Raw genomic sequence first — 14,461 nt, forward strand, 5'->3', positions numbered from 1 at the left:
ATCTGCTTGGGTTTCACTCTTTTATCTGCCCATTTTTCGACAAGGGGCACCAGGAAAAAAGTGCTTGTAACAAATGAGTACATTGCTTACTTCTCCCAGACTATTAACTATACTTCATTCTGACCATAAAGAAGTTCCAGGTCTCTTGTGTTAAATAAAAACTGATGTAAAGGGGGAGGTAGGAAATAATGGGAAATGCTTACCTACGTATCATATTTCTTTACAGGTGGCCATTTTTATTGGAATAGACGAGAGATAGTGGTAAATAGATTCAGAGTAGATGTGGGAAGAGATGTGTTTTCCATCACAACCTCATTCTAAAACCCTCTGCCCTTCCATTGAGACTGAAGCCCACCACATTACTCTGCTCCTAACTACCTCCAGTCAAGGAAAATAGCGAGGAGAATTTTATTCTCTCACTGAGCCCCATAATGCCTAGTCCTCCCTCATTTCTCAAAGGGGTGATCAATTTCAGTTCATCGTTTTTCCAAGGGTCACCATCTGCAAGTATATCTCAGGCTGTCTAATACTACAGAAATATTCTCCAAGGTTTTGAATCTCCTCCTCTCTCCAATCCTTTTAAGAACAAATGTTATGTGGAAATGCCATCCTTCTAATCTGCTTCCAGCCACCGCATATGTACAGGGAAGCTTTATCATTTGAAAGTCTGCTCTCCGTGATGGGGAATACATAATAAATTGCTCTACAATAAAGCGTCACAGCACACAACATGGCACACTGGCTGGCACATGCGTGGAGCTGGAAGAGCCTGCATGGAATGGATCTTACTGGACACTTACTGGGTGATCGGCGTCAAGCTCAGAACCATACATGAGAACTCTGTGAGAGCATTTGTCTAACTCAGAGATCTTCCGGGGGAACCAGGGCACATCCTCTAGCTCTGTTGGAAACACAGTGCGAGTTCAAAAATATTAGCTCACAGATTGCATTTTCCTCTTTGCAACATTTCTCAGATTGCTAAATCACCCAACAAGGAGAAGCTGGCCTTGCCTTCCTCCTCTGTCCAAATGTTCTCCGGCGGATTCAGCGTTACAATTGTACTTTGAAATTTCAGCAACTGAATGAGCTCGTTAAATTCCGTTTTGCCACACTCACAGTCCACAAAGATTTCAACCTCTGAACTTCTTCTCCGGGATTTCCTGGACTCGATATGAACCATGTTGACATGTTTCTCCTGTGGAAATGTAAGCAACATCTCTAAATTACCTTCAGGGCACAATAAAAGGGATGCCACAGGCTGTTCTTATTCAACTCTTAAGAACAGGTGCTAAGTGCCCACAGAGGAGGAAAAGACCATCTCCTTGCTCTCTGGTTGACTAAAACATGGAAATGTTTCCAACCACTACCTCTGTTAATGGAAATAAACACTATATAGTTTTTCCCATCTTATTTTTTTAAAAAAGAGGGCATAAAAGAGCATACACAGGGCCCTATAAAATGTATTATAATTATGAATATCATTGTTTTCTTGAACAGCCCACATCCCGCTGGGGGGTGTACATGGCTATTTGGAGGAGAGAAATTAGTTTATATCATCATATGATCCCCAAATTTATATTTTTATTTTCGTATGTTTCAAAAAAAAACCATAACTAACCTCGAATCCCTGATTTTATAACAGTATAAGTTTTCCTCATAAGTTAAAGTTTAAAACACAATAATCTTTGAAAAAATAAGTACATGGTACAAATGGCAGGCAAATGAGGCAGACATTGGGCAGGTGGTATGAAAACGACTGATAGTTGGGAGACACAAGCCAAAGTGTAACCCACATTGTAGAAAAAGAAAAGGAAGAAAAGCAGCCAAGAAAGTATCTCTACAGGCAAAAACAAAAACAAAAACAAAAACAAAACAACAACCAAAAAACACACCTAAATGGGACCATTTATCAACTATTCTGTTTCAGCAACCTCCAGACTAGTTTCATGCAAGGATACATCATTGCAAACCTCACCCTGTGACGGATTTCAGGGGTAAAGTTCTCCTTCCAATAAGGTGTTCAAGGGAGGGCAGCAATTTAATAATTTATTTATCAGGTTGAAATTTGCCCAGCGATGCTGTCCACCCTTCCCCTGAGTTAACTGAAGACTAAGTTCTCCTCTCCGCCCTACCCTGCCCTTAAATAAGCCAAAACCTCCCTATCACACCAGATGGTATATTGCAATTATCAATTCACATTTCCTCATACAATCCCGGATGGTCTCAGAATTTTCAGCACGGGAGCAGGATAGGTGGTTTCCAGTACAGAGTAAGATCGAATCAAACAGATCCTCCCCTGTATAAAGAAAGTAGTCCTGTGACCAGGAAACTAGATACTCTATTTCTGTTTTTATTAACCTTTACAATAACGCCACATTTTCTAAATCGGCTGATAATAAAGGTAAGACTAATATTAAGGTCAAGAGTCTTCACACACATGCTGTGTCACTTTGGGCTCTTAATGTCCATTGGTTGAAGCAGAGTAGGTATTTTTAGACAAGGGAACTGGGGTTTGGATGGGTTAAATGGTTTAGCTCTGACCCCATGACTAGCTGATGGCCTAGTGAAAACTCTGGGCTGCTAACTCCTTCTCCAGGGAGTCTGACCTGCCTTTGGGCACTGAATGGCGACGGCCCTGGATGATACAATTATGTGTAAAATATTTCCCCAGATTTCCATTACCACTGTTAATGGGGCCTGATCCTTTCTTCCAGGTCAAGAGAGAACAAGGAAATATTTGCCAAATGAGGCTGCTAATTCCCCCTCTATGGTCATCAAAGAGACCTTACAATAAAGGCGTCCTATCTGTACACTTTGACAAAGCCCTTTCACTCATATTAGTGTATCACAACAACCTTGTTTGGTAGGAATGATTACCGCTACTTTACAAATGAAGAACTTGAAGCTAGGAAGCAGCTAGTGATTAGCCAAACCAGGAGAACACAAGTCTGAATTCTCTGACTGCAATTCCAATCACCTTTCCACTGCACCGACAGGCCCTAGGCACCATACAGAGCTGGGCTCCCTATCTTGCAGCCCAAATCAGCAGCCAGTGCCCCCAAACCAGATGCATTTGTAAGGGACAATGCTTGCTGAAGAGTAAGGTAGCCATCAGGTTTCCAGAGGGCAACAGTGTTTCTGGGCTTTTCTAACCTCCCCCTCAACCAGGCTCTTTCTTGAGGGTTCAAGTCACCAAATTGGACCTGGAAAAAAAGCTACTACATTTCTATAAAATAGAGCTAGCCCTAGCTTATATATGGGGAGATTGACTCATCTTTCCAAAAGACGTTAAATTCATGAAACAATGAGGCATAGGAAACTACCAAGTGCCTCTCCTTATGTATCTCATTTTAGGCAATAAATGTGCTCATAGAACATGCACACAACTCAAATGTTAACAAATCAAATAAGGCTGCAGGCTCTTGATATTTAAAGATAGCCTGTTGGCTCCTCTTGCATTTGCTTTTTCAGGTGTGAGACTCCCATTTTTAATTACTGACTTTCCTATGACTATAGTCTGAGGAATTTCTAAGAGGCTAACTCAGAATTAATAAAACATAGGTGATGCAAATCTGCTCATTTCATTGTTTGGCAGACACACTTCCCTTGTAAAGCTTCATGAAATTTGGTTTCTTTGAAATGGATTCAGTGATGTTTCACAGCAGAGGACAGGTTTGTAATGGGGCACATGGTCACTTTTAAAGTTATGTAATGATGTTTTAGATTTACCTGAAAGAGTTTCAACGCTTTTACCAATCCTCCAACTTCATTTTTCAACGAGAAGACAACAGCCGTCTTGCCACTTTCGGGACCAGTTTCACTTTTGCTGTTCCCCTTGCTGCTTTTTTTATCATCATTTTTGCCAGAGTTAGCTTTATTTAACTTCAAGAAGGTAGAAATACACACACATACACATACACATACACATACACATACACATACACACACACAAATATTGATTAGGATTCCAGAGTTCCCCTAACTAGAGTTTTTGTCAGATATTCCATTCATATGCCAGAAACTTCAGCAATCCTATACACTCAAAGAGAAGCTACCACAGAACTCATAACTTTTGATCATAAATACTAATCCAATGTATTCTGGGACACTATTTTCCAAGTGCTCTAAGATACCCCTCAGTGGTTGAAATCTGATCCAGGGGGGTCAGATTTGGTTCACTTTATTTAATAGTAACAAAAATCTGACCATCATAAAGTCTCATATATAAATAATTCCTGCTTTTCTTTCTAGGTTTATTTTACAGCATGAAATTTGGTCTGTTAGCCTACTTGCATAATATGGAAACTCTAGTAATTAGTAAATAAAACAAAAATTAAGACCAAACATTTTTCACAACAATAATTTTAGTTTAAATTAAATCTTCAAAATAAACTACCCATTTCATTCTGAAATATGTCAGGACACGCACTGAAATTGATAACCTTACTTTCTGCAATTAGATCCACATTGTCAATGTGAATCTATATCTGCACAAGTTCAACACAGAGGAGCATATTCAATTAAGGCCATCTGTGTTAGCGATAATATCTGAAAAGTGGCTGTTACAATCCAGCCACAAATAAAAGAAAAAAGGGAAGGGGAGGGAGGAAGGGAAAAAGAAAGAGACAAAGAGAGAAAGGAGGGAAGGAAGGAAGGAAGGAAGGAAGGAAGGAAGGAAGGAAGGAAGGAAAACTAGCTAATCATTAGAAGCAAAGAGTAAAATCTGAGAAACTGAACATGATTAACACTTCATTAGCCATTCAAGATATTGTAACACAGGACTAAGTGATGACTATTAGCCCTATTGGTTAAAGACAAAAAATGGCAGATTTCAGAAACTTGGATGGATCACATTGTCAGAAATACAGAATAAAAAAGCTGGGAACTTTCACGCAAAAGACAACGTGAAGTTAGGTTGTACTTTTTTGTGTTCTTTATACGCAAACGAAGACTTGAGCAGAGATGTTTCTCCCTGGCAAGTAGTAAGTTGGTACAATCAGACCAGTCTCAGGAAACTGAGTTTCTCACGTAACTGAGAAAAGTACATTTGATATGTACCCAGTGAACAGGGACTTGTCACTCTCTTTCTCTGATTTCCCTACCAGCTTTATTTTTACATGTTTCACATTTTCACATTGCCTCACTCACCAGATTTTTATATCATGGAAATGAATATTTTATTATATGACTTGAAAGAGAAAAAGTTCATGCAGACATTGGCATTTGACAGTATGTTTAGTCATTAAAGGCTCAAATGCCACAGCACTCTCACTCAACATCTGCCTTATCCTCACCACATAACGTTAACACAGATCTTACCTATTTAAGTAGAATTTTTTATACAAAAGGGTCATACATTAACCATAACTCTGAGTTCTTTGTTTTCCTTCTAGCAGTTCATTATGACTTCAAAATTCCTCAGTGTAATATCTCATCCAAATATTCATGATATTTAGATGTTAAAAAATCTATTTACATTTTTGGTCTCCTTTCTGCAAATTGATTTAAATAGTTCTATAAAACTTACCCCGATTACTTTTCAACACTTTTACCACTAATAATGCATTGTACAATACAACCTTCTGGCACATGTTTGGAGCTACAACGTTGGAACAGAACTTTCTATGACACAGACTGAATTGTAATTGGTTTGATGAACTCTGAGGTTATAATAATGAAATCGTATTTAATATTTTAAATCACTAGGAATCTGAATAGATTTTTCTGTTCATTGTCTTTTTTATTAAATCACATGACTATTAACTCAAATCAGGATCTAAAATCCCACAAAATGTTTCCTTTTTTATTCTGTTAGTATTTCAATACAAAAACTATCTTAAATACTGAAGCAAGTGGTATATTGCTTTCATTACTCCGTCAATTAAAATGGGGGGGGGGGGGAATGGGGTAATGAGGAAAGCAGGAAAACTTTTGAAAGGAACCAGACTTTCTTTTATTCCAATAATCAGCACCTATAGGCAAGAATAGAAAACATTACTTCTGTATTTAAAAAAAAACAAGCTTTGTAGATGGTTAGAGGTATAGGAGACACAATAATCTTGCGGGAATCACAGAAATCTATTTAATTTCTTCTCTCTGTTCCTACTCATAATAAATGGCCTTTCAAAATTCTACACACTCTGTTTAGTTGTAGATATAAGACATTGGTTCCTACAACCTCTTGTTCCTGATGTTCAGGAACTTCTTTACTTTCTACTTATAAACTTTGAGGAAAGGAAGTTGAGAACATAGCGATCAATATACCCACTTTATGGAGAAGAAAGACTGAAGGCAGACAGCAGGCAAGCAGGGTATACAGATGATAGAGGAACAAGTTGAGGCGTGTGTGCTTGGTCTATATCAGGTGTCCCTATGGCAAGGATAAAACGATGGCTACCCTAGAAAACACTCGTCTAGAGTGCCAGCTACTCAGTACTCACTGTTAAGCTGCCAAGTATCTGATGTTCTTCAGGCACTGCTGAATCCAGAGAAAACCCTCTCCTTGCCCAGTATTTACTGGAAAACATCATCATTGCCGGCTGCATGGATCCCGATGTAATTTTCTTTCTCTGCAGCAGGGGGGACTAGAGGGGCAGTTAGCAGCGCTGGCGGAGACAGAGCGGAAGGGGAGTAAGATAGACGACTGCTCCAGGCTCTGTCCAAAACCCTGGTGCTGACGAAAGAGCAATGAGAATCGTCCCCTCCCCAGGCTCCTTTATATGAGTGACTGGGGACTGATGGAAGGCTGATTAGAAAGAAACTCATTTCTGGCTGCCGATGGCCACGATCAGATTACAGACCTGAAGGCTGGGGTTATCTGTGCTCCTGTCGCGGTTTGTTTCATAGGTCGAACAGTCGTTTGGGTGTGGGTGGTGGAGAACAATACATAATGGGGATGTTATTTGTAAAAGAAAACATCTGTCCCCTGAGGTTAGCTCTCATCTCTCAAACCTGCTACTGGCAAGCTAACCTCAGACTTTAGGTGACTATGAGTTCAAAGGTTTTGGGCTTTCTTTCCAAAAGGAAAAAAATTTTTTTAGAAAGATCAGCACTGTTGAATCCTTAAGCCATTTTATTTTGTGTTAAGTGTTTTCTGATCTGATGTGTTACAACTGTATGTGTGTGATGGCTTTCATAAAAGGCACTGCTTCCCAATCCTATGATGCCGCTGTGTGGTGATATTCAGGCAATTGTATTGTAAAGGATGTGTAAGGCTTTGATTTAGCCACATATGTGGTTGAGACACTAACCCTAGAATCTTCTCCACTTTGTGAGAAGGAAAAGGAAAATAAATGCCTATATATCAGTCATTCCTTTGATGCTATTGACGGTTTCTGAATTTTTCCTCTCCACTTGTAACTAGATCAAATCCAACATTTTGAAATGTATAGATCATTTGAAGTACTTACTATTCAAACTTTAGTAAGTGATAATCACCATGTCACAGGAAAATATTATCAATCTCCTAAAGGCTGGAAGACTCTTCACCAAATATTTATTTGACTGCAAAACTAAACAAAACCTGGGGCTGGTGCTGCTTCTCTGTACAGAAAACAAGATGAAAAATGTTCAAAACAGAAATGGATGAACTAGTATTAACTGGATATTAATTGTTTCTGGAATCTTCAGGGAACATAATTATTATCTGACCTAATTTTGGAAATATTATTTGGCATGAATTTCCTCCAAAAATCAGCTCTCATAAACTGATAGGAAGATGAAGTTTGTTTTTTTAAAGATTTCATTTTTGAATAATCTCTACACTCAACATGTACTTACAACTCCGAGAGCAAGAGCCATATGCTCTATGGACTGAACCAACCAGGCAGCCCCAGCAAGATGAAGTTTAAATACATTCATCGAGGTTTAGAATATAGGATTTTAAGATTTTCCAACACTGTCCTAAAACATTTCAGTAAAATCATGCTACTTCTTACTATTAAAAATATAAAACACATTGATTGAAGTAATGATAATAACAATAGCTAATATAGGTGAGTGCTTAGCATTTTCCAATTTCTATTCCAAGAATGTTTTTAGGTAAAAACATGTTTGATCATCACAACAACACTAGCAAGGCAGTAACTATTATTTCCATTTTATATAGGCAGAAACTGAGGCACAGAGAATTTAGGTAACTTGCCAAAACGTTCATACAATTAAAGAATGGCTGAGGCAGGATTTAAATTCAGGCAGTCTGCCTCCAAAATCCATGCTCTCAACTATTACATTATACAGCCTCTTAGGTATTCCACACGAGGAAACCTAAGTAGGCTCAAGAGACCACACATACATAATTTCAGCTAGAACAGGGTTTGGGATGATGTGTAATTCAACAAAACTTCGTTACGCAGACACTTTCTGTTAGGCATTGAAACTGAGTTCTGGCGATGCAAAGATGAATGAGATACAGTGCCTACCCTCAAGCAAATCACACATGAGCTGCAAGAAGCACACATGAAAATAAATAAGTGAAACAAACATATTGACTTATGAACAGAAGACATTAGGAGCACAAGAGACAGGGTGCTCAATGCTACCTTAGGAGAGTCAGGAGAGGCGCCTAGGAGGCATTGCCTGGGCTGAATATTTATTTATTTATGTATGTATGTATTTATTTATTTATTTATTTTTAATATATGAAATTTATTGTCAAATTGATTTCCATACAACACCCAAAAGATGCCCTCTTCAATGCCCATCACCTACCCTACCCTTCCTCCCACCCCTCCATCAACCCTCAGTTTGTTCTCAGTTTTTAAGAGTCTCTTATGCTTTGGCTCTCTCCCACTCTAACCTCTTTTTTTTCTTTTTCCTTCCCCTCCCCCATGGGTTTCTGTTAAGTTTCTCAGGATCCACATAAGAGTGAAACCATATGGTATCTGTCTTTCTCTGTATGGCTTATTTCACTTAGCATCACACTCTCCAGTTCCATCCACGTTGCTACAAAAGGCCATATTTCATTCTTTCTCATTGCCACATAGTATTCCATTGTGTATATAAACCACAATTTCTTTATCCATTCATCAGCTGATGGACATTTAGGCTTTTTCCACAATTTGGCTATTGTTGAGAGTGCTGCTATAAACATCGGGGTACAAGTTGGGCTGAATATTTAAAAGTGAGTTTGTTCTGGGTGTCTACGCTAGAGAAATTAAAGTTTGTATTCAAACAAAAACCTTTACAGAGGTTCTGAAAACAGCCCAAATGTCCTTTGGTGGGTGAATGGATACATAAACTGTGGGACATTCATAAAATGGAATACTTGTTAGCAATAAAAAAGGAACATAACTATTAATATACACAAACTGAATGAATCTGAAAGGCATTATGCCGAGTGGAAGAAGTCAGGCTTGAAAGACCGTGTATATTTATATGACGTTCATAAAAAGATAAAATTGTAGTGGGGGAGAACTCATCAGTGGTTGCCAGAGTTTATGGGTGGGGGAGGGTGTGACTCCAAAGGGATAGCAAGAGGGAGTTCGAGGGGGAATATTTTATATCCTCATTACAGTGTTGGCTACACTAATCTCTCCATGTCAAAATTCAAACTGCACAAGTTGATTTTACTATACGCTAATTTAAAAATAAAATTTTAAAAGCTTCAAAAAAAGTGTTTGTGTTTGTTAATCAGAATGGAATAGGAGCTAGAAAGCAAGCTATTCACAATGAGATACCACCTCACACCAGTCAGAATGGCTAAACTTGACTCAGGCAACAACAGATGTTGGTGAGGGTGCGGAGAAAGAGGATCTCTTTTGCACTGCTGGTGGGAATGCAAACTGGTGCGACTGCTCTGGAAAACAGTAGGGAGGTTCCTCAAAAAATTAAAAATAGAACTACTCTATGGTCCAGGAATTGCACCACTAGGTGTTTACCCAAAAGATACAAAAATGCTGATTTGAAGGGGCACATGCACCCCAATAGTTATAGCAGCACTATTGACAATAGCCAAATTATGGAAAGAGACCAAATGTCCACCTACTGATGAATGGATAAAGAAAATGTGGTATGTATATACAATGGAATATTACTTGGTGATCAAAAAGAATGAAACCTTGCCATTTGCAATAATGTGGATGGAACTAGAGTGTATTACACTAAACGAAATAAGTCAGCCAGAGAAAGATAAATATCATATGATTTCACTCATGTGGAATTTAAGAAACACAACAGATGAGCATAGGGGAAAGGAAGGAAAAATAAGATAAAAAACAGAGAGGGAGGCAAACTATAAGAGACTCTTAAATACAGAGAACAGACTGAGAGTTGCTGGAGGGGTGTTGGGTGGGGGGAAGGGCTAAATGGGTGATGGGCATTACGGAGGCACTTGCTGGGATGAGCACTGGGCATTATATGTAAGTGATGAATCACTAAATTCTACTCCTGCACCCATTACTACACTATATGTTAACTAGCTTGGATTGAAATAAAAAATTTTTTAAAAAAGAAAGCAGGTTATTCTAGGTAGAAAGAATTTAAGAAAATATACAGAGAATTGTTGTTGTTCAACAATGCTGGAGTATGGCACCCAAGGGTGCCCTGGGAGAGAGAAGGCTAAGGAGGAAAGAGGGGTCAAATTCTGCTAAAACTTGAATGGCATTCGGTGGGCTTTATGCTTTATCATCACCTTTTGCTGCAGGTGAAAGAGAACAATTAGAAGGGCGTTATGCAAGTTAATAGCATAACCACACTGGTATCTTAGACAAGAAGCAACTTGGAGGAGACTCGAGACTGAAGGCATCCACCCCACACCACTTAGGGCTTGAAATAGTCTAACCAGTAGACGATGACCTGGATTAAGGCAACAGCATTATGGATGCAATGGCAAAACCAGAGATGTTAAGGGATAAAATCCATCGAACATCTGTACTTGGATGTGAGAGCAGGGAAAAAAGGTGCCAGAATAACTTCTAAGTATCTGACTTGAGGGACTGGGTTAATGACAGTGGCATACATTAATCTAGACCACACATAAATAATAGCAAATTAAGAGAAAAAAATTTTTAAGAGAGAGAGAGAGCAAGAGTGGGGGAACGATGCCAAAGGAGAGAGAATCCCAAGCAGGCTCCACATTCAGCACTGAGCCTGATGCAGGCAGGGCTCCATCCCATGACCCTGGGATCATGACATGAGCTGAAATCAAGAGTCAGACATTCAACCAACTGAACCACCCAGGAACCCCTGTGTTTTACAATTTTTAAAAATGTTTTCATAATAACTAAATAAAACCCAAGAGAACCCAGGAACTAAACCATGGAAGATGCTCACAATTAAAGGTAGAGTGAAAAAGGGAAGCCATCAGGTAAGAAAATGATTAACAAGGTGAAACGTGAAAGCTTAGGAAAGAGATAAGAAAGACTTGTGGTCAATAGTTTTAAATACTAAGGAAGAGGGGTGCCTAGGTGGCTCAGTTGGTTAAGCATCCGACTTCGGCTCAGGTCATGATCTCATGGTTTGTGGGTTCAAGCCCCACGTCAGGCTCTGCACTGACAATGTGAATCCTGCTTGGGATTGTCTCTCTCCTTCTCTCTCTGACCCTCCCCCATCTTGTGCTTTCTCTCTCTCTCAATAAATAAATAAACTTAAAAAAATAAATTCGTAAATACTAAAGAGAAGAGGAAGGAAATGAGGACCAGAGGAAGACCACTAGATTTGGCTATGAAACCGTTGTTGGTGACTTTAAAGAGTGCAGTTTTAGCAAAAGAGAGAACATAAAACCCAGTTTACGGGAGTTAAAAGGAGTGTGGGTGCTGAAGTGCAGGCCACAGGTCTAGAACATCTATATAAGATATCAAAAGACACTTCCTAATTAAGAACATAGATTTAACTACTTCTGCTCCTTCCAGGAATCCAGCTAAAATAATAGTATAAGATTTGCATTCCTTTTTAAGGCACAAAAGAATAGCATAAATTCAAGAAACAACAGCAACAGAAAATGAGAAGCTGAAAGGAGATGAAAGAGTGATCGAAGATTCTGCAGACCCGAGAAAGCTAAACTTTAAGCTATCAAAGACTGAGAAGCAACTCAATTTATATTGTAGGTTCCCATAAAGGCTCAAACACCTCTAGAAGAGGAAGCAAATGGAGGAGACTGGAAGAGAGTGGTCCAAATTCTGTTTAATTTCAAAATTTAACAAAGTTACAGTAATCAAATTGAGACTGTATAGGGAAAGCAAGAGGGACTTAACTCCCTTAAAGCCACTGGTCTGAGGTAAAAGTTAAGTTTCCATACGCTTAGAAACAAATACCTCTTTCTGGGAGAGAGAACAAATGAGAGATAACAGCCATTAATGGGAGTAATGGTTGTCTGAGCAAAATTAGAAGTAACAATTTAAAGCCTGCTTGCACAAGTATCTCTATTTTCCAGGAGCCCTAAAGAATGTTGACCACGAGGAAAGGTATCCTGTGATTGTCTTGTGTCTACTAAACAGTAATGACCACAAGATAATGACCATGGGACTGAAGGACACTTCCCCACTCCCAGCCTTTCACCCTTTGGAAAAGTGCCTTTATAAGCCTTACATGTTACCCCTTCGGGGAGAGATATTCCTTTTTTTGTAGACTCCCTCATATACAAGCTATCTCTAATAAACTCTGCCTGCTTTCTTTCTCTCAAGTTCAGTGTTCATTTCTGTGACATTGAGACTCAAGAACCTGGTGCCGGGGCAACAAAATCAGTGTGGCACTGCAAAAGGATAGACTTACAGATAAATGGAAACGAATTTAGAGTCCAGAAATAAACCGTTTACATTTATGGTCAATTGATTTTCAACCAAAGTGCCAAGACAATTCAATGGGGAAAGAATAATCTTTTTAACAAATGTTAAAAAACTATATCTTCATAACCTTGGGTTAGGTGATTGTTTCTCAGATATGATACCAAAAACATACTCAGAGGAAAAATAGATAAATAAGATTTCGTCAAAATGAAAAACTTTTGTTCTTCAAAGAACACAATCCAGAAAAATAAAAGACAGAAAAAATTAAAAGATAACCCACAGTTTAGGAGAAAATATTTGTAAATCAAGTATCTCATAGGAGACAGTATCCCAAATACATAAGAAACTCTTATAACTCAACAATGAAAAGACAAATAAAGCAGTTTTTAAATGGGCAAAGGATTTGAATAGACATTTCCCCAAAGAGTATATGGCCAATAAGCACATGAAAAAAATGTCCAACATCATTAGTCGTTAGAGAAATGCAAATCAAAAAACACAATTAGACACAATTTCGCAAACCACTAGTATGGTTGAAATTAAAAAGTCACATAAGTGTTGGAAGGAAGTGGGAAACTTGAAGTCCTCATACATTGTTGGTGGGATGGAAATATGGTACAGCCACTTTGGAAAAGTTTGGTAGTTTCTCAAAATGTTAAACATATAGCTATCATATGACCCAGTGATTTTACTTCTAGGTATATGTCAGTAGTGTAGTCGCTTCAGAAAAATGATAGCTCCTCCAAAAGTTAAATCTAAAGTTACCATATGACTCAGTAATCCCACTCTTAGGTACACCTCTAAGAAAAATGAAAACATACGTCCCCACAAAAACCTGTACATGGATGTTCACAGCAACATTACCCCAAATAGCCAAAAGTGGGAACGACTCAAGTATCAACTGATGAAAAGACAAAACATGGTATATACATAAATGGCAATGTAAAGGAATGAAGTACTGATATGTGTTATGGCATGAATAAACTTTGAAAACATGCTCGGTGAAAAAAGCCAGTCGCAAAAGACCACATATTTTATGATTCCATCTACATGAAATGTCTAGAAGAGGGCAAAAGAGAGGAAAAGGAGAGACACAGGAAGTAGATTAGTGGTTGCTAAGGACTGGAAAGAGGGGTGGGGTAGGTAGGAATCACTACTAACAGGTGGAGCGTTTCTCTTCAGGATAATAAAATATTCTAAAATTAGATATGGGTGATAGTTGCAAAACTTTGTGAATATACTGAAAAACACTGAAGTGTTTTTAGAGAGTGAGTTTTACAGCATAAGAATTCTATTTTAATTTTAAATCTTTTCTTAAAGACACTCTATTTTTTTTTTAATTTATTTTAAAGACACTATAAAGACCTATATTTTCTGCCCCTATTCTACATAGCCAAGACACCTCCCTTCTTGCCCCCAGTAGATGAATGGAGCTTATTCTCTGAAGAGGGTAAAATAGAGGGCCTCTGGACTGACAGGCACCAAAGTTGAGAATAGGGGTATCATCCTGAAAGGAGAGTGATTAAATGAACTGGATACTGAGACTCACAAACCTCAGAAGGCTGACAGCCAGGCATTTATCCTCCAGCTAGGCAAAGCCTAGAGCATCTGAACAAAATGGAGCAGTCAGATCACCCTACAGTGAAGCCCACAGTTGACAAGCCCCAATTTAAATATTTGGTAGAGAGTGTGGGGTTGGATTAGTGAGAATTATGTATAAGATCAGTAGGTGAAAAGCC

At 38.6% G+C, this 14,461-nt stretch overlaps 1 protein-coding gene across 1 annotated transcript in view; it reads right to left on the reverse strand.

The window, feature by feature from the left end:
* Positions 1-6,636, reverse strand: part of TPH2 (tryptophan hydroxylase 2) — a 105,486-nt gene extending 98,850 nt beyond the window's left edge. Inside the window, exons 1-4 of the mRNA XM_019455115.2 lie at positions 6,441-6,636; positions 3,730-3,882; positions 1,012-1,195; positions 801-901 (exon numbers count right to left, since the gene is read on the reverse strand). Of these exons, the coding sequence (XP_019310660.1) occupies positions 801-901; positions 1,012-1,195; positions 3,730-3,882; positions 6,441-6,545 (543 nt within the window). The 5' untranslated portion in view covers positions 6,546-6,636. The remainder of the gene's footprint in view (positions 1-800; positions 902-1,011; positions 1,196-3,729; positions 3,883-6,440) is intronic.
* Positions 6,637-14,461: the final 7,825 nt, after the last annotated feature.

The sequence above is a fragment of the Panthera pardus genome, unplaced genomic scaffold (genome assembly GCF_024362965.1).
Source record: "Panthera pardus isolate Hobbes unplaced genomic scaffold, ASM2436296v1 HiC_scaffold_6, whole genome shotgun sequence".
NCBI classification, from domain to species: Eukaryota; Metazoa; Chordata; class Mammalia; order Carnivora; family Felidae; genus Panthera; species Panthera pardus.